General features: G+C 47.8%; 1 protein-coding gene across 4 annotated transcripts in view; it reads left to right on the forward strand.

The window, feature by feature from the left end:
• Positions 1–24,830, forward strand: part of tln1 (talin 1) — a 77,861-nt gene extending 53,031 nt beyond the window's left edge. For 3 of the 4 annotated variants that reach the window (XM_029125206.2, XM_029125205.2, XM_029125207.2), the window contains 26 exons: positions 477–566; positions 983–1,105; positions 2,485–2,628; positions 3,134–3,295; positions 3,881–4,021; positions 5,223–5,404; positions 5,724–5,856; positions 6,449–6,550; positions 7,085–7,255; positions 7,575–7,823; positions 7,948–8,067; positions 8,434–8,580; positions 9,031–9,197; positions 9,440–9,623; positions 11,368–11,493; positions 12,852–12,968; positions 13,452–13,637; positions 13,782–13,889; positions 14,609–14,611; positions 16,656–16,761; positions 18,167–18,291; positions 18,741–18,866; positions 18,962–19,024; positions 19,196–19,378; positions 23,083–23,208; positions 23,357–24,830. In XM_029125206.2, coding sequence (XP_028981039.2) covers positions 477–566; positions 983–1,105; positions 2,485–2,628; positions 3,134–3,295; positions 3,881–4,021; positions 5,223–5,404; positions 5,724–5,856; positions 6,449–6,550; positions 7,085–7,255; positions 7,575–7,823; positions 7,948–8,067; positions 8,434–8,580; positions 9,031–9,197; positions 9,440–9,623; positions 11,368–11,493; positions 12,852–12,968; positions 13,452–13,637; positions 13,782–13,889; positions 14,609–14,611; positions 16,656–16,761; positions 18,167–18,291; positions 18,741–18,866; positions 18,962–19,024; positions 19,196–19,378; positions 23,083–23,208; positions 23,357–23,491 — 3,519 coding nt within the window. In that variant the 3' untranslated portion in view covers positions 23,492–24,830. The remainder of the gene's footprint in view (positions 1–476; positions 567–982; positions 1,106–2,484; positions 2,629–3,133; positions 3,296–3,880; positions 4,022–5,222; positions 5,405–5,723; positions 5,857–6,448; positions 6,551–7,084; positions 7,256–7,574; positions 7,824–7,947; positions 8,068–8,433; positions 8,581–9,030; positions 9,198–9,439; positions 9,624–11,367; positions 11,494–12,851; positions 12,969–13,451; positions 13,638–13,781; positions 13,890–14,608; positions 14,612–16,655; positions 16,762–18,166; positions 18,292–18,740; positions 18,867–18,961; positions 19,025–19,195; positions 19,379–23,082; positions 23,209–23,356) is intronic. The other variant, XM_029125208.2, reaches the window with a different exon arrangement.
• The last annotated feature ends 1,109 nt before the right edge of the window (positions 24,831–25,939 follow it).

Below are 25,939 nucleotides of genomic sequence, written 5' to 3' on the forward strand. Positions count from 1 at the left end.
GCTACTGTCAATCAACTCTTACATTTTGTTTTTATACAAAAAATGTATTATTCTGCATATATTAAATGAAATCTAAGTCTACATTTAATATCAAAGTTTTATTTGGTCACAGATTAAAATTGGCACGGTAGCAAAGTTCCTGTGAAGTACCACTACAGACTCATTCCTCCTACTCAGTGACAGTGCCATCTGAGGGAGAGATGAAAACTGTTTGATGTGTCGTGTTCCAGACTCCTGTTACACAGCTTGAAGCGCTTTGTTAAAGGGACATTAAATTGTCAGTTGAAGAGTACAGCTTTGACAGGTTTAAATGTGTGTGTGATTGCGTCTCTGCATGTCCATTTCTGTGTAGTACAGTCCATGTAGTACCATCGGTGCGTGTGTGTGTGTGTGTGCGCCTGTGTGTGTGTGTGTGCCTCTGTCTGTCTGTCTGTCTGTCTGTCTGTCTATCTAACCAGTGTACTCTGTGTCCCCAGACGGTTCGGGGAATGCTTGAGAACCCCACTGAGGCCGTCAGTGACCTGTCCTACTTCGACTGCATTGACAGTGTCATGGAGAACTCCAAGGTAGATTCCCGACTGAGTCCTGCTTGACAAATATCCCGCCTTTCCTCCAGCCTTTTCTCTCGTGCCTTCCCTTTTCCTGTCCCTCTCTGCTGCCACTCCTCTCTTCCTCGACTCTCATTCCCCCACATCTCCATTCCATTTTCATCCTTGGAGGAGAATGACATGTCACTCTATCCATTTAATGAGGTCTAGTGAACTGACTTGCCAGGAGTGCTCTTGAGATTCCTGAGTGGAATAAAAGAGAAGGAACTGCATGTCTCTGTATCTAGAGGATGTCTGACCTACAATACATCCGACCCCTTTCTTTTTTCTGTTGTGGTAGGAATGGAAAGAAAAAAAATATATAAATATATACACGGAATTTATTTAAATGTAAAGGAAGTACATTTAAAACGTATTTGTCTAATGTTTTATAGGTCCTGGGAGAAGCTATGGCTGGAATCTCCCACAACACCAAGAACAGCAACCTGCCTGAGTTTGGGGATTCTGTCAGCTCCGCCTCCAAGGCCCTGTGTGGTCTGACAGAGGCTGCCGCCCAGGTAACCCCGCCCCCGCCAACCTGTGGAACAGGGCCGGCCCAATTGGTGCCCCGTTCTGCTGATAGTGTGCTACTTTAGCCCAAGACCCTCTTGAGGGCCTGTTTTGGACTGGCACCACCCAAATGCCCTCTGGGAAATGCTGGATGATCCACGCTCTAATGCCCTGGCCCAGTTATTCCTTCCCTCGGCCAGCCAGATATCCTTACGCTTAGAACATTGGCTGGGAACATCTGGACCTAAGACTGCATATCAAATTGGGTGGAGGGGCGGGTGTGCCAAGCTCTTTTCAGCAGTCAGTTCTTGCTCTTTCACACACACACACACACACACACACACACACACACACACACACACACACACACACACACACACACACACACACACACACACACACACACACACACACACACACACACACACACACTCACACACACACACACTCACACACTCACTCACTCACTCACTCACTCACTCACTCACTCACTCACTCACTCACTCACTCTCTCTCTCTCTCTCTCTCTCTCTCTCTCTCTCTCTCTCTCTCTCTCTCTCTCTCTCTCTCTCTCTCTCTCTCTCTCTCTCTCTCTCTCTCTCTCTCTCTCTCTCTCTCTCTCTCTCTCTCTCTCTCTCTCTCTCTCTCTCTCTCTCTCTCTCTCTCTCTCTCTCTCTCTCTCTCTCTCTCTCTCTCTCTCTCTCTCTCTCTCTCTCTCTCTCTCTCTCTCTCTCTCTCTCTCTCTCTCTCTCTCTCTCTCTCTCTCTCTCTCTCTCTCTCTCTCTCTCTCTCTCTCTCTCTCTCTCTCTCTCTCTCTCTCTCTCTCTCTCTCTCTCTCTCTCTCTCTCTCTCTCTCTCTCTCTCTCTCTCTCTCTCTCTCTCTCTCTCTCTCTCTCTCTCTCTCTCTCTCTCTCTCTCTCTCTCTCTCTCTCTCTCTCTCTCTCTCTCTCTCTCTCTCTCTCTCTCTCTCTCTCTCTCTCTCTCTCTCTCTCTCTCTCTCTCTCTCTCTCTCTCTCTCTCTCTCTCTCTCTCTCTCTCTCTCTCTCTCTCTCTCTCTCTCTCTCTCTCTCTCTCTCTCTCTCTCTCTCTCTCTCTCTCTCTCTCTCTCTCTCTCTCTCTCTCTCTCTCTCTCTCTCTCTCTCTCTCTCTCTCTCTCTCTCTCTCTCTCTCTCTCTCTCTCTGGTAAACTGTGGTTCTGTCTGAGAGATCTAGGTCTCTTACTGCAGGATGTCTTGTTTTCCTGTGGTACTGTATTTGGTTGTGCTCTGAGAGTGGTTCTCTGGTCTAGTTAGTCATGATACCGTCCATACAAAATGTATCCACATTTTAGATTAAGGGCCATTGCTGATGGGTAGAAACTGAGCAGCGACCTGTGTTGACCTTACAGGGTGCCTACCTGGTTGGCGTGTCCGACTCAAACAGCCACGCGGGCCAGAAGGGTCTGGTGGACCCTGCCCAGTTTGCCCGGGCCAACCAGGCCATCCAGATGGCCTGCCAAAACCTGGTGGACCCTGCGTGTACCCAGTCCCAGGTAGATACCACACACACGTTTGTTTTTATAAACTCATGGGGCCCAGAAAAACTATATTGCATGCTCCCTTGCCCTAATCTTAACCCTAAACCTAACCCTAACCTTAACCTCAATAAAGGAACATTTATGCCTAAACTTTATCTGGATGTAATTCCTAAACTTAACCAACAACACCTGGACCTTAAATAACCCCCAATTCTAACTCAATTCTAACCCACATGGGGCCCTAAAAGATTTCCTGACGAGGCAGGTTAAAACCTTTTTCATGTTTTACTATACTTATGGGGACATTTTGTCTCCACAAGGTAATAAAAACAAGCGCGCAGACACTCCATAGCTCTCGTAGAACCAACTGATTGATTTAGTCACCTAACTGAACTTGCACGGCGTACCATGTCACTGTTCCCGGTGATGCGCTGTCAAAGATGGAGAAGAGCATGTCCATCAACCAGGATTGTTGTTCAGTCTCCTCAAATTCATTCTCTTTCCCCCCCCCCCCCCCAAGGTCCTCTCTGCCGCCACCATCGTCGCCAAGCATACTTCAGCCCTCTGCAATGCCTGTCGCGTAGCCTCCTCCAAAACGGCCAACCCGGTTGCCAAGCGGCAGTTCGTCCAGTCCGCCAAGGAGGTGGCCAACAGCACTGCCAACCTGGTCAAGTCCATCAAGGTCCGTGGCAGACAGTCATTCGTCTCATAGGGGACCTAGCTGTCAACGGATATCACAAGTTTGGGGCCTCGGCAAGGTTCTGTTGACAGCGCATCATGCTTGCAACCCCAGGATAGCGGGGTTCAATTACCGGGACCACCTACGCAAAAACTGGATGCATGCGTGACTTCAAGCTGCTTAAGTGAAAGCTCCTGCGAAATGACATAAACGTATTATAATGTGATTGGCTCATACAGTTGTACGTCATGAGACAAGTTCCATATCCACTTTTAACATCACAAACCGTCTGGTTCAAATCCCCAATGCTGCTTGGGTGAAAGGCCCGAGGGGGTGTGGTATACAGAGTGTTAGCAATAAGGCCCGAGGGGGTGTGGTATACAGAGTGTTATCAATAAGGCCTGAGGGGGTGATTGTTAGCATGACACATTCATTAAAAAATAAAATAAAACACACCCTCTTGTGCCTGTTTGAAATACATCATTAGTGATATGATTTAGTATTTATTTTGTGTGTGTGTGTGTGTGTGTGTGTGTGTGTGTGTGTGTGTGTGTGTGTGTGTGTGTGTGTGTGTGTGTGTGTGTGTAGGCCCTGGACGGAGCATTTAACCATGAGAACCGGGAGAAGTGTAAAGCTGCCACTGGCCCCCTGATAGAAGCTGTGGATAACCTTACTGCCTTCGCCTCCAACCCTGAGTTCGCCAGCGTCCCCGCTCAGATCAGCCCTGAGGTACAGCCTACACTGTCCCTGTACTAACCCCATCTCCCCCTACACCGTCCCTGTACTAACCCCATCTCCCCCTACACCGTCCCTGTACTAACCCCATCTCCCCCTACACCGTCCCTGTACTAACCCCATCTCCCCCTACACCCTCCCTGTACTAACCCCATCTCCCCCTACACCGTCCCTGTACTAACCCCATCTCCCCCTACACCGTCCCTGTACTAACCCCATCTCCCCCTACACCGTCCCTGTACTAACCCCATCTCCCCCTACACTGTCCCTGTACTAACCCCATCTCCCCCTACACTGTCCCTGTACTAACCCCATCTCCCCCTACACCGTCCCTGTACTAACCCCATCTCCCCCTACACTGTCCCTGTACTAACCCCATCTCCCCCTACACCGTCCCTGTACTAACCCCATCTCCCCCTACACCGTCCCTGTACTAACCCCATCTCCCCCTACACTGTCCCTGTACTAACCCCATCTCCCCCTACACTGTCCCTGTACTAACCCCATCTCCCCCTACACTGTCCCTGTACTAACCCCATCTCCCCCTACACCGTCCCTGTACTAACCCCATCTCCCCCTATACCGTCCCTGTACTAACCCCAGAAGTTTCACCATTTTCCTCATGCCAGTCAAATTCTCCCATCTCTATGAGTGCATATGGGCTTAGGGCCCAGTTTTGGGATTTGTCCAAGGATTCAGAGGTTTGCCGTAAGCTGTGCATTTCCATTATAGACAAACCCAATTTGTCATGTTTCATCTGTTATCTATGTTGACACATTTCTTTGACGTCAACATGTTGAATAACACCGCTTCAAAGCCGAGCCTGCGCCACAAGCCTTTCATGTGTCTAATGCATGCTAATTGATTTTATTCTGAGAGATTACATTCTCCACTGGAGTTTGGGACGCAAACCAAACCTGTAAACATCATTTTTCTTGCCACAAGTTCACAGGAGTTAATGACCCAGCTAAATGCTTCCTTGCTCATTGCTTTAAAAATGCAGTACAAACAGTAATATGATCAATAGTGAAATAAAAAGTAGAAGGTAGTATTCATTGCCTTAGCACTGTTTAGGGAAGAATGCAACAGGTGCGTACGATACGATCCTTTCTCAGGCATCAAGTACAGATATGATAGTGTGAAATATGTAATTAAGCGTGTGGTGGATGAGTGACCATGCTCTCCTGACACCCAGGGTCTGGCAGCCATGGAGCCCATCGTGGCAGCCGCCAAGACGATGTTGGAGAGCTCCACAGGTCTGATTCAGACTGCCCGCTCCCTGGCCGTCAACCCCAAAGACCCCCCCAAGTGGTCGGTGCTGGCCGGACACTCCAGGACCGTGTCTGACTCCATCAAGAAGCTCATCACCAGCATGAGGTAATGCTTGCCGGCTGCGGCCCGGACGAAGACTTGACTCACCAGGGGGTGGCGGGGGGGTGGGCGGTGTTGTTGTGACTAGGATTGAGAAAATCTGGAAACTTTTCCAAACTTCCCAGGTTACTGGTAAGAGCTGCTCAGTGGCTTGGTTTGCATTGTTTGATGTAATCATCTATTTCCCCATAACAATTTGATTGTCTAAGATAGGATGTTTTAAAACACGCACACCGTGTTTGTGGGGCCACTGTGCTGCAAAACGGTAAATTGGCATTACCAAAACCACTCCTTAAACTGTGTGTGTGTGTGTGTGTCTCTACAGAGATAAAGCCCCAGGGCAGAGGGAGTGTGATGAGGCCATTGAGGTGCTCAACAACTGTATCAGAGAGGTGGACCAAGCCTCCCTGGCTGCCATCAGTCAGCAACTGACTCCCAGAGATGACGTCTCCAACGAGGTGTCTGTTTTGTGCATGTCTACCTGCCTGCCTGTCTGAATATGTCTACCTGCCTGTCTGTCTGAATATGTCTACCTGCCTGTCTGTCTGAATATGTCTACCTGCCTGTCTGTCTGAATATGTCTACCTGCCTGTCTGTCTGAATATGTCTACCTGCCTGTCTGTCTGAATATGTCTACCTGCCTGTCTGAATGTTTCTGCCTGCCTGTCTGTCTGAATGTTTCTGCCTGCCTGTCTGTCTGAATGTGTCTACCTGCCTGTCTGTCTGAATATGTCTACCTGCCTGTCTGGATGTGTCTACCTGCCTGTCTGTCTCTCTGAAGGTCTACATGCCCGACTTTCTGTCTCACTGATCCTGTCTGTCTGCCTGAATATATGTATGTTTAGCCAAGTATCTTTCTGAATGTACTGTACCAGTCAAAGGTTTGGACTTACCCATTCACTTGAATCATTTAAATGGTTATGTCCAAACTTTATCCTGAATTTGTGAAAATGTCTACCTGCATAACTATATGTCTGAATATATGTCTACCAGCCTAACTCTGTGTGGTGTGTGTGTGTGTGTGTGTGTGTGTGTGTGTGTGTGTGTCAGGCTCTTCATGAGCAGATGGCTGCTTCTGTCCAGGAGATCAGCAATCTGATCGAGCCGGTTGCCATGGCAGCCCGTTCTGAAGCCTCTCACCTCGGTCACAAGGTAAGACAATCCCCGTAAATGACACCGTTCCCAACTGCTTACACTCTCGCCCATTAAATTACACCTGTGTTCTTACCTCATGCAACCTTTTATCTGAAATGGTTTGGTCGACCTGACTTTGTTTCAGACTGTGTCTTTGTATTCAAAAGAAAGGGTACGCACAGTCTGCAGAATAGACATAGTCCACACACGGTATCATTAAGCAGTAATGCCAGGGGAGGTGTTGTATTTGGCCAAAATGCCACGGCAAAAGACCTGTTCTTAGGCACAACGCCGTATACCTTAACGCTTAAAAATGCATTCTGGGATTTTGGGGCGAGTGGTCGTGAAGGTAGCACTGTTGAGCCGAAGCGGGTCCCCTGAAAATGGTATGTTGCGATAGGGGCCACATGTCACCCAGACCACTCGCTTTCAAAAACTGTGAAAGCCTTGGCTAACCGAAGGATGATAGTGAATCTACTAACAGATTCTAAACACGCATAAACAACATACCACACACCCCCCCGCCCCGCCCCGCCCCTCTCTCTCGCTCAGGTGTCTCAGATGGTGAGCTACTTTGAGCCCCTGGTCATGGCTGCAATCGGCACGGCCAGTAAGCTCCAGAGCAACCAGCAGCAGATGGCAGTGTTGGACCAGACCAAGACACTGGCCGAGTCGGCCCTGCAGATGCTCTACACGGCCAAGGAGGCAGGAGGAAACCCCAAGGTAACACCCACACGGCTAGCTCTGTTTTGCTGAGCACTGCGCCTGCAGTTCCGGGACGGTGGGTTGCGTTCCCTGGGCCGCCGTCGGCTTCGATCCAGCAGAACACAGCAGATTCCATTTCATCGGGGCGCCAATGTTCCTGTTTCCTAATGAAAGACCAAGTTAGGTCGGCCATATTTTACCGTTTCCAATACCCTGTTAAACAAACACAACGTGGTCGCCGTGGGGATGGCGGTCAGTGCGCATCTCTCCCCGTCAGCTTCCCGGGGCCCGGCAGGTCGTGGGCGCTGTTCCTCTGAGCTGGTCTGTGTTGTTTCAGGCGGCCCACACCCAGGAGGCCCTGGAGGAGTCCGTCCAGATGATGAAGGAGGCCGTGGACGACCTGGGAGCCACCCTGTCGGAGACGGCCAGCGCGGCGGGCGCCGTGGGCAGCATGGTGGACTCCATCACCGCCGCCATCAACAAGATGGAGGAGGGCCCGGCCGGCGAGCCCGAGGGCACCTTCGTGGACTACCAGACCACCATGGTGAAGACGGCCAAGGCCGTCGCCGTCACGGTCCAGGAGATGGTGAGGGGGGGTGCCGGTTGTGAACATGCGGGGGGTCACGGCCGTGTGGTGTCGTTTTGGGCAGAGAGGTCCAGTCTGCGTCAGTCATACGAGAGGTCGTCAGACTAAACGTCTTCTCTTTCAGGTGACGAAGTCCAACACCAACCCGGATGAGCTGGGAGGTCTGGCCAGCGAACTGACCAACGAGTTTGGTGACCTGGCAACCGAGGCCAAATACGCTGCCATCACTGCCGAGAACGACGAGGTATCTGACAATGGCTGTTAATGTCATGAATATGACACACGCTAATTACAAAATGAATGCACATACTCAGTGCTGCTATGATAATGCTGTGAGAATCTGGTTCATTAGCGTGATAATTCTCACAGATTGTGTCTCGGTTAAACAGAAAGATTACATATTGTACAATGCTGTAGAGATCCTAAAATTCACTTAGAGGTTTGTGAGGGATTAAATCTTCTTTAATTCTATTTACAGTAGCATGTTTTGCTGCAAATCAGTTACTGTTGATATTTGCACTGACTCAAGTAATTCTGGATTGGAGCAAAACAAAATTGTATTCCACTGTAAAGGAGCTTTCTGAAGAGTCCTGACTTTTCCTTTGCACAGATTGGATCACACATCAAGAAGCAGGTTGGGGAGCTGGGCTTCAACTGTACTTCCCTGGTCACCAGAGCAGGAGCCCTGCAGTGTAGCCCCAACGACTCCTTCACCAAGAAGGAACTTATTGAGAGTGCGCGCAAGGTCTCCGAGAAGGTGAGCCAAAAATGACCTCCTCTGTCTCTCCTCTGACCGAGATAAGTGCTTTCTTTCTACATTTTACGTTTTGTGGCGACGTCTTTATTTTGGCCTAATGTGTTCTGTTTTATAAACCAAAAATTACCTCACGGGGACAAAATGTCTGCATTGAATCGCCCAACCTTTTTCCCCTGAGAATTGACAAGGAAGCCTGGCTATTTTGACTGGGGCTGAACATTGCAGAAATTTGGAGGATTTCCTTAATTTTGTAACCACTATTTGTGAAAAGTAGATGCCTGTCCTTGCCAATAAATAGTCCTGGTTCCCTGTCCAGTTAGTTCACAGTTGAACACAAGACGTGATCTGTCTTGGGTTCTCATGTACATGCTGATTCGTTTTAGTGACCAAACAGGATTATTATCGACAATTTGGCATGACTTCTCTCTCCCCCCCCACCCCCCCCTTCAGGTGTCCCACGTGCTGGCTGCCCTCCAGGCTGGTAACCGTGGCACCCAGGCCTGCATCACAGCCGCCAGTGCCGTGTCGGGGATCATCGCCGACCTGGACACCACCATCATGTTCGCCACCGCCGGCACGCTGAACCGCGAGAACTCTGAGACCTTCGCGGACCACAGGTACTGTCCAGTGTCTGGTGGAACTCATTAGATTTTAAAGCAGGTTATTTATTTTTTGTCATGCAACAGAAAGTCTAGATTTTTGTTAAATGTTTTACACCATATTTTTTTTTTGGAAAGAAAAATGAAATGTTTTTATTTGGCACACTATTTTGAATTAAAGTACTTCAACACGACGGTGCCATGTTTCCCGAATGCACGGCACATAAACGGCCACTGACGGTGATTTGTGTGTCCTGTAGAGAGAACATTCTGAAGACGGCCAAGGCTCTGGTGGAGGACACCAAGCTGTTGGTGTCCGGCGCCGGGGCCAGCCAAGAGAGACTGGCCCAGGCCGCCCAGTCCTCCGTCACCACCATCACCAAACTTGCCGACGTGGTCAAACTGGGCGCTGCCAGCCTGGGAGCCGAGGACCCGGAGACGCAGGTACTGTTGTATGGGCGTGGCTGTCCCGTCTTGTGCCGGTCTAAATAAGGGATCCGGTTTAAGTGAGCAAGCTCCTAGGAAATCTAGTTAGTGTTTCGCCTTAAAATGGAGAGGCGTATTAGGTTTTAACATTGTATTCAAAAGTCTTTTATTTCTCCTGGACTGTTCTTGATTTGAAAGTTTTAGTTTTTTAATTAAAAGAATCAAACATTATTTTGAGTACAAGTTGGTAGTCTTTGCTACTAGTTTTTAGTAGTTTATGTAGCTGGAAGATCTTGAAATGTATGAACGAATCTTTAATCGAGTGCTTTCTCTGCGCTTGCTTTTCTTGCTTCACTCTTACGGAAAAGGCTCTTTTTTCTTCCGAGGGACCCGATCTCTCTACGGATGTGGGTACTCTCCTCCCTGAACGTGAACTCACCCAAACTGTCTCCGTCTGTCTGTCTGTGCTCTTTGATATGCACTTGTCTGTCCGTGGATTCACTGTGGCAGAATCCAAGATGTCTCTGTTTGTTTGTGATCCGGCGTGCTTGGTCCTGCCAAGGCATTATGATGAAGAAAGACATTGGCAATGAGCCCAACTGGTTGGTGCCGATGCAGTTTTACTATTGCAGAGTGCTTTTTTTCCCCACCAGCCTTTTTCCACCTGTTACCATCCCAGCTAATTTGAATAAATACTGAATAGCTGTCTTCATCTCGCCAATGCTAAGCAGGGTAATGAACCTGTTACTGTTCAGGGGGGTGCCAATGTATTGGCCTGTAGTTTTGGCTGATGTCTCTTAAACTGATTGATGATTGGTTGATCATAGGTTTTAATCGCTCTTGTACATACTGCTCCAAGCTGCTAGCAACAGTACATGCTGCATTAGCCTCCAAATGCTTAAAGCCCGCAACAAACAAGAGCATTTCTAACAGTGTTGGAGCTGTTTTCTTTAGATAATCAGATTAAATTGTTTTAAGAAATAGAATTGGCTTCAAAAGGGTGCTTGAATTCTACTGAAGCTCTACTGAATTCAGTTTGTAGGTCTGATCACAAGTTAGCATAAGGGTCATTTCAGTTTTTAGCTAACAAAGTTAGCCAGGCTGGTATTGCCAAGAAAAACAACCCTCAGCGTTTGTGCAGTCTTTATTCATTCTGATTGTTTTGAAGGGTTTGCCCTCATGTCTCATAGTTACAGCATAATGTGAAATATTTGATTGGCTCATTTAAAGGATTGGCTCTGCCTTAATCCATGCCATATCCTGCCCCACAATGCATTTGTGAACACACTAATTTGAATGACAGGTTACCTTTTTCCCAACATGCAGTGATTAGTACCTTTATTTTTGAATTGTTAGTAGCTTTTATAGAACAATTGATCTTCTAAAATCCTTTCGTTTTTTTTTTGTTGAGAGGAAATAAATGATCTGGTGGTCCACGTTTAACTGTTTAGATTGATGTGCTCTGCTTCTGTCTAGCAGTCTGCCTACTGTAGTTTGAATAAGACACTTGTTATATCTCAGGTAAATGTGTTTCTATAACCCGGTGGTCCTTGGTCATCCCATTCCATCATTTGAACCATAAGGACATTCCTTGTCCTGTGATTGGTCCTCAGATTGCGTGTTGGTGTGTGTGTGTGTTGGTGTGTATGTGTGTGTGTGTTGGTGTGCGCGTGCATCCGCATACTGTACGTGTACACACACACACACACGTCCCCGCTGAACGTCCATTCACCTTTCTCTCTTGGTACTGCGCCCTCTACAGGTCGTCCTGATCAACGCAGTCAAAGACGTGGCCAAGGCCCTCGGTGACCTCATCACTGCGACCAAGGCAGCGGCGGGCAAGCCTCACGATGACCCCGCCATGCTGCAGCTGAAGAACTCCGCCAAGGTGCGTGTGAAAGCAACCGGCGCCGCTCCCGACCCGAGTCCCCGCGGAGCCGTTCAGGCACCTGCCCTCGCAGCACGTTCACTTGCTTGCCCTCTGAGGGATCGGGTCCTCACTCGAGTTCTGGTCGCGCTGCGTTCCCTCCATCCATCTAGTCCTGTCAGTGAACCTGTGGATATGTAGTGGGTCTGTAAAATAGGGCTGATCACTCTGCCCTGTGTGACCACCTCAAAGGTGGTAATGTCACTCGCATATGTTGGGTTTTTACAGGGACTCCAATCTCCCCCCCCCCCACCCCGACACAACAAAGACATACGATAGAGAGTATATATAGCCCTTTTCCATCTACACGCCCCCCCCCCCCTTGACCACACAGCTGTCATTAAAATATTTGGATGTTACATTACAGCCAAAACAGAAACACAAACCTCAACCCAGGGCTATAAATCATTCTGTCTCCAGGGTCATTTTAGGAGAAAATGAATAAATGTCACATTGGGTGTGAAGTGGGTGGGTTTGCACTAGCGCTCTGTGTTTTGCTGACTGTCAGCTCGTTAGGCAGCCCGCTACCCCAGTTCTGCTTAAGACCACAGCGAAGGCCGACCTTTCTCTAGCCAGGTCCTGCCTTTGTTTGAGCTGTAACAGGAATCCGTTATGGGCACTGACCAGAGGACAGTGTTGTAGAAATAATAATAACAAGTATTCAGAATAGTTATACCGTTTAGCGGACGCTTTCATCCAAAGCGACCCATGGCCATGTGTTCTTCAAGGCCGTTTGTCAGTGATAAATCATCTGAGTCTGAACTGAAGAGTCTGTCGACAGCTGGGGGCGGGGGGGGGTGTAACTGAAGACTCCAACCCCCCCCCCCCCAACCCTCCTCCATCTGCTACCACAAAACGGGGCAGTGTCACACCGGAGCACTCACTGAGAGTCGTGCCTTGAAACCACCTTCTCCCTCAACCCCATGTCCTATAATCTAGTCCCAATGTAGAGGACCGGTCAGGGTGCAGGGGGTCACAGGTCATGAAGTGTGTTTCTGTTCATGGAGGTAAAGGTAGCAGATTAATAAACTGTAGCAGCAGCGATGTGCAGTAGTGTGTTACAGGAATAATATGGATGATGGTGGTTAAATCAGGGCATTTCAGGGACCCAAAGTCACTTTAGTCTTCCCATTTCGGCCCAGTCTCTCCCCCTTCCGTTTCTCTTCTTCGTCACCACTCTCCCGCTCACACACGCCCTCCTCTTCGTCCATCCACCGTACCTGACTGTGAATGCACCTGTGAGGCGGAGGCCTCTGGACCGATCAGGGAACGGGGCCGTTGGCGTCTAATGCCTTTCGTGGTGTGACTGTGTCCTCCAGGTGATGGTGACCAATGTGACGTCCCTCCTGAAGACGGTGAAGGCGGTGGAAGACGAGGCCACCAAGGGCACGCGGGGGTTAGAGGCCACCATCGAACACATCAAGCAGGAACTGGCCGTGAGTGGCTCCGACACACACACACACTAATTCCTCCTCAGGTCTCCGGTCTGTTCTGGTTGTATTCCCGTGCCGTTCCCGCCAGAGGTCTGGCCTGTTGAACAAGTGTCACCAACGGCCAAAGTCTCCACGTCTCCACTGGAATGTGACCAATTTTAGTTTTGTCTCTGTCATAAATAAACGGTCAATGTGAGACGTGTGCTTCCTGTTTCTACTCACAATGTGATCTGGTCACTCATCACGCACATCAGTGCTGTAATACTACAAAAACTGGTCTTAACATCAATACATCATGATCTTGTGCTATGGTCTTTTCGCTCACAAAGCGCATATGTATCATCACAGTAAGCTGAGTCCACCTGTAAAATGTATTTTGATATAAATATAACCTCTTGTGAGTGTAATTATGGGCCGGTTTTACCCGGTGTTTAAGTGTTGTATCTACCCACAGGCTAAGTGTTGTGTTGATGTTTGGTCTGTCAGGTGTTCAGCAGTGCCGATCCTCCACCCAAAACATCCACTCCGGAGGACTTCATCCGCATGACCAAAGGCATCACCCTGGCAACGGCCAAAGCAGTGGCCGCCGGGAACTCGTGTCGCCAGGAGGACGTCATCGCCACGGCCAACCTGAGCAGGAGAGCCATCGCCGACATGCTGCACTCGTGCAAGGTACCGCCCTTTGACCTAAGGAGAGACCCCCCCCCCCCCCCCTCGCTGATCTTAGGGTTAAACGCCCTGGTTGAACCATACTGCGTATTTGCGTTAGCAACACTCCTCCACGTCTCAGACCAGTGTGTCTGTATTCCTCCACAGCAAGCAGCTTACCACCCCGAGGTCAGCAGGGACGTCCAGAGCCGGGCCCTACGTTACGGCAAGGAGTGTGCCGTGGGATACCTGGGCCTGCTGGAGCACGTTCTAGTGGTGAGACTGGACTCAAACTCTTTCTTTTTATGTTATTGGAAATGGTGGGCGTTTGGTCGGCAAGCGTACGAACGCTTTCTTTCTGATGTTTGGTAAAATAGAAATGACTGGACGCTGAAATGTTATCTTGGCCTGGGTTCGACAGAGCTGACGTTAGTCACTGTTATTAGCAGTTTGGGACCAACACTGTAAAGGCCGGGGGCATGAGTGGTGGTCTTACTGGTTGGCAGGGGGAGTCCTTTAGGCCTGGGGTGGGAAGAGTCACTCTTGTTTGGGATATCGGGTAACATGTCAACTAGGAATTAGGTCTCCCTGGTGAACACAGTCCACCAGAGGATTCAGCCAGTGGTTACCTCAGGACGCGGAGGTACTGGAAGTTTAAATAAATGGTCATGTTATTTCTACATAAAAATGGTCCAATAAATGGGCAGAGCTCTTTCTTGAACCTCCTTGACTCGGACAGACTCACTCGGACATGACGAGAGACGGATTTAGGAAAATGTGTGTGACGTGTGCACAGATCTCCGGATATAATCCCACCATGATTAAATGTATCACTGTCAACATGAAAATATCAACACTTTCTCTACTGTGAATTGGAATTTTCGTTAAAATGTGGCTGAAGGGTGTTGATGAGTTTCCCCTCCATTCACCCCCACCCCCCTCCTCGCCCCCATGTTCACCAACGTTCTGGGTCTCACTGTTGACGGTTTACGTAGCCGGTGAGTATTAATACGGCTGTCTGACTGCGTGAGTGTGGAGCTTGGGACTTAACATACGTACGCCTCCATAACACGTCCTGGACCAGAGCTACACAGCACCTCTCCTGGCTCTGTCAATATGAATCATTTCTGGTGGATGTTTGTCCTGTCAGGTAACGCTAACGTTACATTACCTCCCCTGCACCGTTTAAACCCGGGCCCAGTTTAGTTTACGCGAGTTCAGTGACACCTTACACAAGACCGCACAAGACTACCCTAACGTGTTGCAGAGCCACCCCCCCCCCCCCCCCAAACACACACACACACACACATATTGTATTACCTCAGACCAGGTCCACACACGCACACCATATGTACACAGCGTACCTGGCGTCGCAAGCACCCCCCGAGTGAGCTTCACAGGACGCAGGATGTAATGTGTGTGTGATTTTAGCAGGTTGACCCATTCGGGAACACAGCCGAGTACACAGTGACACTAAACACGCAACTAATGTTCTCTTGTTGCATGGCGACGTGTGTTTGTCGCGGATAATGCGCGTCCAGGGATGGTGTGCCTAACGTGTCTGTGCCTGTGTGTGTTTGAACCCCTGTCTGAGTGCGCAGCAGACCATACGCGCATCTGATACGCGCCTTCACTGCCCGTTTTGATACGCTGGTTACAATTCCCAGTCGTAGTCAGCCTTTCTCTCGCTCAGCTTAATGCGCGGGTGCGCGTTACGCCACCGCATCGACCTACGTGTACCACGCATCTGCTGTCAGCGAGCAGCCAGAACGCAAATCCCTCATGGTGCATTTGTCTTTTCTTAGTGGCGCATTTGAACGGGCGTGCCTCGGGGCAGTGGGTCCCAAGGGCTCGGAGAACACTGTCACTGCCCAGCACCTGTCCAGCCTGGCCAGGGCCTCCTCACTGGAGACACTCTGAGGACACTGGCACACATTCAGTTAGGGGGTGTGGCCTGGGGCTGGCTAAAGTCAGATAGCGTGTTAAGGGCTCAATGCGATCAAACCCGTGGTGCAGTGTTCACACTGTAGGTCTGGTCTTGGGTACTGGAAGAAAAACTACCGTGGTGGTTTCTACCTCACAGTTGTGCGGTCACATCTCTAAACTGTGCGTGTGCGCTCCAGATAAATATATTGTAAGTAAATGTTTTTTTTTTTTATGAATCTCGGTTAGACTATCATGTTGGTGTTCCCACTACCAACTGGCAAGCTCATCCCACATGACAGCCCATGCCCACATTCAGTTGGATTAAAATGCAATAGAAAATTCCTTCCCGGGCAAAGTTCAAATTCTCCAAGTCCTTGACTTCAGGAAATCGTTCAGTAGTTTCTGAATGTTATAGAGACCCAGGATATTTTCACGGGTCCCGTTGTCCTTTGGCATTTTAGCACTTTTTTCTAAAGAAAAAATGTAATGTTTATTGTGTCAGAACAGATAATACCAATAATAAATCACCTCAAATGAAGGTCTGGTGGCATGGAAAGTCCCCCTAGATAGGAACCCCTGGTCAATGTTTTTCCAGTGACAGAAAATAACTTTGGAGCACATTTAGATTTATTGCAAATAGCCTGATTTTATTTGTATCTTCAGTTTGTCTGCCCGACTGTAAATGCATGAGTTCACAGTAGCATGGTGGTGCCTTCACATGATGACAGATATGAAAGACACTGCAGTTTTAGACTGAACTGTGTCAGTGGACCTGCAGTGTATTTGTCAGTGTAGCCGGAGTCTGTGTCAGTGGGCATGCTGGACCCGTGTCCCCCGTCCCCCGTCCTCACCCCCCGTCCTCACCCCCCGTCCTCACCCCCCGTCCTCACCCCCCGTCCTCACCCCCCTGTCCCTTTGAACACTTCTTAACCATATTAGAGGATGATGTCCCTTCTGTAGGTGTTTGGTTTTGAGGGGCGAGTATTCAAGGAAAGATACATCGAGTAAGAGCCCTTGTCTTTAGCTGCAGTGTCGGAGACCTTAATGGTGAGTGAGATGATGGAGAAAGAGTCTAACGGTTGACCCCCCCCCCCCCCCCCCCCCTTCCCATTGCAGATCATCCAGAAGCCGACACACGAGCTCAAGCAGCAGCTGGCTAACTACTCCAAGCGCGTCGCCGGCTCTGTCACTGAACTCATCCAGGCCGCGGAGGCCATGAAAGGTATCTTGACCTCTCACCGCTACACTGGGCTACGAACCCCACGTGTCACTCTTCCGATTGTCCCCTCCGTAGCCACGACGGCTTCCCAGGGCAAGATGGGTTCCCAGGGCTGAAGTTTGAGTAGGAATGTTGTCCCCTCTCTCTGTAGTCAGGCCCTAAGTCTCTGGCCAGATCTGATGTGAAGGTGTCAGCAGTACGGCCGAAACCGGGCAGAGGTGCTGCATACACCTGAGTGTAGTCCTGTCTGTTTTGATAAGGGGGGGCTGGGCGGCTGTCCCACCAGCGTCGACAGAGTAATTTACAGCACTGCCACTAAGCCCCCACCAGGGCCCGTCTCCCCTTTCACACACCCACCTCCTGTCCACGTCCTGGAGGTGTCAAGTACGAGCCGAGTTTCGCCACCGCCGAAATACAACGTGATGAGAACTTTGGGCCAATGATTTAAAGGGGAACCCCCCCCCACCACCGCCCCCGACTTGAGTTTCTTTAAAGAGCAATCTTCTCCTTCCCCGGTTAGAGATGTTCTAGCGTGAAAGGGGATCCATGCCGATGTCTTGGTGATAATACCACGTCTTGATTTAACAGATGGTAGGAGAGGACGTGTGTCTCCTCCAGGGGGTGATTGATGTGGCAGGCAGGAAGGGCTAACGGGCCCGCTGAGAGGGTCTCCGTCACCTCAGCAGTATGAATGTAGTGTCAGCGTCAGTGCGAACACTGTTTCAGTCAGACCTATTGAAATAGTGCAGTAACTCCACCCCTGCCTGCCGCCACAACATATTCAGCCAATCAGGAGTAGAACTGACTGGACACAAACGGGGACAGCATATCTACCTTTGAAAGACATTCATCACATACAAATCCTGAATGCTGATTGGCTGATAGTTGTGGTATATGAGACCATATACCCTCGGGTATGATATTTCATACCTCATGTACATACAATATACATGAATATTAAACATCTGTCATAGGGCGCTACCAACATTTATTTGTTGAAGAAAAAAAATAGGTTTTCGAAAACTCTCTAACGCCAATTGGATAATTTTTCCTACATGAGTTTGAGACCTCTAAGTCATCAAGCACTCAACTGTGAGAAAGAGCGAGTTTTAAAAATGTAAACTTAGACACACCCATGTATTACCCGCTGTGGTTGAAAATGTTTTCAAACGGGAAATTACGGTATCACCAATGTACCAGGGCGAAGCGTTGTGTCCCGGCACTAGGCAATGCCTCACCCCTGAGAACAGCTCTCAGCCGTCGTGGTATACAGCCGCAAAATGAACGCGTACCGTGGTCTAACTCTGAGGCGCATTTGCAGTGCGTGGCTAGAAACGCACGCGAAAGCAAGTGTGTGACGCACGGCTCCAGTCCTGTGGCCTTCAAGAGCGTTGTGGTGTGTCGACAGGGATGGAGTGGGTGGACCCCGAGGACCCCACCGTCATCGCCGAGAACGAGCTCCTGGGTGCCGCCGCCGCCATTGAAGCGGCCGCCAGGAAACTGGAGCTGCTGAGGCCGCGCACCAAGCCCAAGGTGAGGAGGCTTTTTCCGCCCGCGTCAGGGTCTCCCCGTGCCTCACACGTTCCAGTCCAGCGGGTGGTGGTGGGGGGGGGGAGAGAGACAACCTTCCCATTACAGATCACGATGTGTTAGGGGTACTACAGGGGTACTACAGGGGTACTACAGGGGTACTACAGGGGTACTACACTACACACGTGGGTGAAGGGTCGAACACACATGACCCAGAGGTCTTAGCTGTCCACTTTAGACACTCCTGACCCCCACCTCCACCAGCATCTATTCATACATCTATTTAGTTGTTCGTCTTCATGTTGTGGACTTTAGTTACCTTGCTGTAGTTGACAACCTCTGTCCAAAAGGCAGTGTTGTAGTCTCACACAAAGCATGTCCTCACTCGCTAAAGTCAATATGGTGTGTTTCACCTGCTTACGGACTCTAAAGTCTCCCGTCTTTGGAAACAGGAAGCGGACGAGAGCCTGAACTTCGAGGAGCAGATCCTGGAGGCGGCCAAGTCGATTGCAGCCGCCACCAGCGCTCTGGTCAAAGCTGCCTCTGCCGCCCAGCGGGAGCTCGTCGCCCAGGGGAAGGTAAGCACTCTGAAATTCCACTAGTACAAACCGAAACTGGTTGAAATTGTGTAGTCGCTATTGTGTTTCACTGAACACTGTCACCTTTCGCTCAGGTCGGTGCCTGTCCAGCCAATGCCGTGGATGACGGGCAGTGGTCTCAAGGTCTCATTTCGGCCGTAAGTCTCACTCTTACTCCTGAACCACTCGATGAGATATCGGAACAGATGAATAAAAACACCCTTAACTGGCACGCCGATTAAGGAACGTCACCTGCTCAGACTGACCACACTGACATCACGGGAAGCAGGATAAACATACGCTTTCTGTTCCCTCCCTGTCTCTGGCAGGCCCGGATGGTTGCTGCGGCGACAAACAACCTGTGCGAGGCGGCCAACTCGGCGGTGCAGGGCCACGCCAGCGAGGAGAAGCTGGTCAGCTCTGCCAAGCAGGTGTCGGCCTCCACCGCTCAGCTCCTGGTGGCCTGCAAGGTCAAGGCTGACCAGGACTCCCAGACCATGAAGAGATTACAGGTCAGAGTGCAGTTGTACTAGCAGGAGCTTCCCCTACTGTGACAGGATGCGAGTATGCCTGCTGGTCTCTGAACAGTCGAGGGCCGGTCTGTTGTTCGTCTCTACCTCTGAGGTTTTTGGTCAGCACAACTGCGTTCTTGCATTGGCGTCCTCCCGGATTTGGTCTCCGACTTGGTGTTTTACACGCTAGCATTGTTTCAGGGCTGTGGTAACTGTTAGTCTACTCCAGTGGGTCCCAGCACAGGTCCTTGAGGACCCTAAACAGTGCCCAGTTTTGTCGTAGCCAGTTAAACGCGCGGATGATTAGTTGAAGTTATCTATGATCCTATGTGGGTCCATAAATAGGCAGGGGTCTCAGTTTCTATGGTTACACGTGGCTCCCCTGTGCGTGCAGCTGTCACATCAGGCTTAGGTCAGACAAACGTCACCGTCTAAATCTATGGCTGTATAAATGTATGGCTGTCTAACTGTGGTAATGTGTTGAGTGAGTATGTCCTCACACGCTTCGCATAGATGCTTAGGGGGAAGACCTTCCATGATCTTCAACTCTCTAAAGCCTGAGACGGGGCCTTGTGTACATGTGGATATCATAAAATTTGAGGAGGGAAGAAAAAAGAAAAATCAGGGTAAAAACATGCATACAATATATTTGTTAAATCAGTCACCTGGGAGAATTGTCAGCAGCAGTGTTTTTCAGCTATTCCAACACAGCCGAGGACCCAGCAGAAAAACTAATTCTAATCTCTTTTCATCAAATTATCTGTTACCTCTATCGTCATGGATATAAGAAAATCCACAGAACATATATAGAAGATAGGAAATTTAAAAGGACAGAGTGTTAAAGTTTTCCCTCCTTACCGGTGTGGTCAGGCCACAATCTGAAAATAGTCCATTCTGAGTACGGTATCTGCACTCAGCCTCATGCACACCATCCAGCCAACCGTCTCATATTCTCTGATCCCAATCAGCAGCGACTTATCTCCTCTGGTTCCGAGCTTGCAGCTGCTGCTGGGTAATTCCCATAGTTGTGCGCGGTGTCTGGCGAAACAACATACATTCCCTTGAAAATGGCAAAACCCCCAGCCATGGTCTTTGTTCACTGCAAAGACCATGGGCGGTTGTGGTCCAGGGCCTTCTGGGAGGTCATGTGGTCAGTTGACGGTTTATGTCCCATAAGATTGTTATTAACACGGAGAGGTTTGGGGTGCTGTGTGAGATCTAGCGTGTTTGGTAGCTGGCCAGGGGGTGTGAAGGTATTTCGGCTGACACTCGTATAATGAGAGGAAGGCAGCAGGTGACATCAGGACAGGGGGTAGGGAGGTTAAATTGGGAGTTAATAATATACTGCACATCCCCGACATACTCAACAAATGAGACGATGGAACGTTGACTTAGCGGCATTGACTGCTGTCTTATCAAAATGGTATTGAAGGAATACACCCCAGGAAAGGACTGCTTTTCTATTTCCCCCAATTTGAACTGGAAGAATAACATCAACATTATTTGGTTGTACGGATGTGTAGCATTGGTTATGTACTTCACATACAGTGGGTATAAAAACTCTACACACCCCTGTGAAAATGGCAGGTTTTTGTGATGTTATAAGAATGAGACAAAGATAAATCATGTCAGGACTTTTTCCACATTTAATGTGACCTATAATGTGAACAATTTGATTGAAAACCAAACCGAAAATCTTCGAGGGGGAAAAAAATTAAAACCTTACAAATAACCTGGTTGCGTAAGTGTGCACACCCTCTTATAACTGGGGATGTGGCTGTGTTCTGAATTAACCAATCACATTCAAACTCATGTTAAATAGAAGTCATTACACACCTGCCATAATTTAAAATGACTCTAATTAATCACAAATAAAGTTCAGCTGTTCTAGTAGGATTTTCCTGACATTTTCTTAGTTGTATCTCAGAGCAAAAGCCATGGTCCGCAGCAACATTACCGCAACATTAAAGGACCTGCAGGAATTTCTGGCAAGTACTGGCTGTGTGCTACATGTGACAACAATCTCCTGTTTTCTTCATATGAATGGGCTATGGGGTAGGGTGGCAAGACGAAAGCCTTTTCTTACAAAGACAACATCCAAGCCCGGCTGAAGTTTGCAAATACAAACATCAAGTCTCCCAAAAGCATGTGGGAAAATGTTTTATGGTCTGATGAAACTTTTTGGCCATAATTCCAAATGGTATGTTTGGCGCAAAAACAACACTGCACATCACCCTAAGAACACCATACCCACAGTGAAGCATGGTGGTGGCATCATCATGCTTTGGGGCTGTTTTTCTTCAGCTGGAACCAGGGCCTTAGTCAGGGTGGAGGGAATTATGAACAGTTCCAAATACCAGGCAATTATGGCACAAAACCTTCAGGCGTCCGTTAGAAAGATGAAGAGCAGGTTCACCTTTCAGCATGACAACGACCCAAAGCACACGTCCAAATTCACAAAAGCATGGCTTCACCAAAAGAAGATTAACGTTTTGGAATGGCTCAGCCAGAGCCCAGACCTGAATCCAATTGAACATCTGTGGGATGATCTGAAGAGGGCTGTGCACAGGAGATGTCCTCGCAATCTGACAGATTTGGAGCACTTTTGCTAAGAAGAGTGGGCAAACATTGTCACGTCAATATGTGCCATGCTAATAAACTCCTACCCAAAAAGACTGAGTGCTGCAATAAAATCAAAAGGTGCTTCAACAAAGTATTAGTTTAAGGTTGTGCACACTTGTGCAACCAGGTTATTGTGAGTATTTTTTATTTTTTAATCCCTCAAAGATTTCAGTTTGTTTTTCAATTGAATTTTTCAAGTTATAGGTCACATTAAAGGTGGAAAAAGTTCTGACATGATTTATCTTTGTTTCATTCTTTTACATCACAAGAACCTGCCATTTTAAAAGGGGTGTGTAGACTTTTTATAACTACTGTATACATTTAACAATAAACATTTCACACTAGTGAGTCCAAACCAAACTTTGCACAGTGCAGTTTTGAGTTGGCATGATGGTGTGTAAAGGAGTTTTTATGTTTCCACATCTTTTATTCCAATTTATCATCTTCTGCCTGCACACTGGTTTTCTCACTACCCTGAACACAAAGATGGTGTGTTTTACGAGAAAGCAGCCATTGTGGCTCTGACGGGAACAGTAACCTTCTGAACAAAGAGATAAATCGGTAAGGGGAGGGGGGGGGGGGGCAGGGAAACAGCAGAGGCTCTAGCTCTGTCCTTGCTAGCGGCATTGCGTCCCATCTCTCAGCGAAGCCTCAAAAGGAGAAGGGGGGGCATGGCTCCTTGTTTTTAATGGACTGCCAAGTAAGTCTTAGAGAGATGTATGTTTTGCTGAGTGAACTATGGCAAAAAGCTCTTCATTGCCTTTTAAAGCAATCTCCGAGGGAGGTGAGGGTGCGCTGTGTTTTGGTTCTCTTCACTAGCTCTGGCGGAGATCGACATTCCCTTTTCAGGGGCCACTGTTTATGAACAGTAGGGAGTGGAAAATAAATGTTCTTAACCGAAAGCTATGCACCAGTAAACTGCCAGTGCTCGACAACCTTTGAGAAACAATTTCCCTTCTCTGATTTTTTTTTGTCCGGAAAGTTTTTCCGGTCACAGACATGAAGAACTTAGCGGGTCTTTCAAAAGGCCTGTGCATGTTTTGTGTCCTGCTGACCTCACTGTCCATTCTGACCTTTCATAGGCTGCCGGAAACGCTGTCAAGAGGGCCTCAGATAGTCTGGTGAAGGCGGCACAGAAAGCAGCCTTTGACGCCCAAGACGAGCAGGCTGTTGTGGTCAAGAGCAAGATGGTGGGCGGCATTGCTCAGGTAAATGGTTTGACACCAACCTCCCGGAGGTTATCCCATTTCCAATTCAAGTCACTGGAACGAATACCTGCACACCTGTGCCTAATCTGTGTATTGGAGGGGAAGAGGGGGCGTTCCGTGAGTTAACCATTTTTGTTGTATCTGTTAGATCATCGCTGCCCAGGAGGAGATGTTGAGGAAGGAGAGAGAACTGGATGAGGCCAGGAAGAAGCTGGCCACCATCCGACAGCAGCAGTATAAGTTCCTGCCCTCCGAACTCCGGGAAGATGGACAGGAGCAGTGAGGAAACTCATACACACATATATGCAGCGAAGACAAATCAGATGGTCTGGGCCTACACCCGGGCTTGTAGCGGTGAAAAGAGGAAGAGGAGGTATTATGCTTAAATAGAAGCAATTATGGGGCAAGATAATTAAAAACAAAATAAAAGGGGTAAAAAGTGAAAGTTCTATCAGGATGTTTATTTTTAAATTTTATTTTTCTCTTTTTGTGAACTTTCAAGAGCATTACAGCTCGACTGGTTGTTTTTGGATAATGCGAAAAAGTATCCAAGTCCTTGAAGTAACTGTGTTTTTAATAGTTTATATGTGATTCATTTAGCATTTAAACCCTTTAGGCTCGCTGTTTGTATCTAGATTGCATGTGTTCTTTGCGGCTACTTCAACTGCTTTTCTGTGTAATTTCACATCCACCTGCCGATAAATTATATTTGCCTTTCTTGCTCGAATGCTATTAAGAATGCTATTATTTTAGTGAGCACAATTAGTATCTTGTTTTGGAGGTCATTGTTATTGAATTACAAATATGCAGTCCCCAAAAGGCGGGCTTTCCCCATACACCACTGAGATCAGCTGGTGTTTGCCCTAAACATGTGGCTTTGGTCAAATTCCATAGAAACCACGGTTTTATGAGAATGTGCAGGGTTTCAGAAAGGCTGTTAATTTTTATCTGAACTAATGACATTGATCCGCATTTTGTTGCCAATTGGACCAGAGGTGGATTTCTTTTCTTTGCGATTAAACAATTCATGGAGAGAAAACATATCATTTTCTATTAGATAAATAAAGCTACGGTGTGTTACAAATGGTATATTCTATTAAATGTACATGTTAATAAAGTATCTGTATTTGTTTGTGTCTTTATATGGACTCGGATGTTGTTTTCTTTGAAGCTCATAAAGCCATACTTTTGTTCCTTCAGGACATTGTTTTGAATCATGGACGACGGGTCCTTTGGGTGCTATTGAGTGGTTTAAAAATGTTTTATCAGATATTAGAAACCATGTCATATGCATCTGATACCCCACGGTAACCAGCAGATTTTTAGAAACAAATTTAGTTGTAGATTTTGTGGTAATTTCCCATTACAATATAGTCCTGTGACAGCAATGGAAAAAAAACGATATGTGTTCATATCCAGCTGTTATTTACCCTGAACTGCCAGCCTATTTCACCTTGCTAGAGTTTTACCTCTTTTGTCTATCAACACATCAATGCATCAGAAAGTGCCTGCTTATATGTATTTTCAAACAAGTGTAATAATTAACTGTTAACGTCTCCCATTTTCAAGTGCACTTATTTGTTTAACTTAACAAAATGTCATAAATCCACTCTTTTACAACATTTATTTTCTCCATTCTGGTTTTTTCTTAATGAGAGTAGTTATGGAAAATGACTGTTGAGAAGCATATATTGTGTTGACCCCAAACACAACAAAAGCCTAACTTAAGTATTTTTCATTCTCTAACTGTTTTGTTGACCTTTTGATTTTGATACTATAATGTATTAACAGTACTATGGGATCACCACCTCTATGGCAATGTAAAAGAGATTTATGGTCAATAAAGTTGGTTTTCCCTGGAAAGAAAATGGTTTATCTTCAATACACATTCAACTGTATTAAAGTTATGTTATGCTTCATAATAAGGACGGCTGTGCTGATACAAAGTTAACGTAAGGATTGCTGATGGTAGGTTAACGTGAATATACTGCTGACTTCGCAAAAGCAACTTCCATTTAATGTATTAAAGACTACCGTCCACAGCCTAGTGTCACGCTTTCCTAATGGTGTCTCTACTGACATGTTCGCCATGTTGCATTTATAGGCCCAAACATAAGTCGTCTATCCCGTCCTTCCCTACAAGCACAAGGCATTCAAAATTCAGTCCAGTGGAAAGAACGTTAAACCGACTTCTTCCAAACGATCTTGAACAATGGGTTAAGTCAAAGGATACTTCCTCCAGTCATACATCCTTACAGTAGTTATACCAGTAACAAACGCACGCGCTGTTGATTTTCTGTTCTTTGTGACAGTTTGCATGCCGCATAGGCCTTTGGTTCCCAACCTGGGGTACTAGGCCCCCCAAGGGTACTTGGCCTTTCCACAGGGTGTACTTGAAAACACTCATGACACCAGAGGTTTACTAGTGAAATTAACATGAGGGGTACTTCAAGCAGTACAAAATCATTTTCGGGGTGGAGTAACTGAAAAGGTTGTGGAGCCACTGGCCTAGGCTATAAATCATTTAATAGGTCAACCTGTAGAAATGGCAATAAATAATAGTTATTTAGTTTCTGCTTGATAGACCCGAATTACAGCTAAATAGATGTTGTCCTGTGATAGACTAGGCATGGCTATGGACTACTTTTTTTGGAAATGCCATAACTGACGCCCGGAAGGTGGTAATTATCTGTTGTTGATGGAAGGGAGTTGATTGGCGTCCTACGGCCGA

Source organism: Esox lucius, chromosome 14 (genome assembly GCF_011004845.1).
Source record: "Esox lucius isolate fEsoLuc1 chromosome 14, fEsoLuc1.pri, whole genome shotgun sequence".
NCBI classification, from domain to species: Eukaryota; Metazoa; Chordata; class Actinopteri; order Esociformes; family Esocidae; genus Esox; species Esox lucius.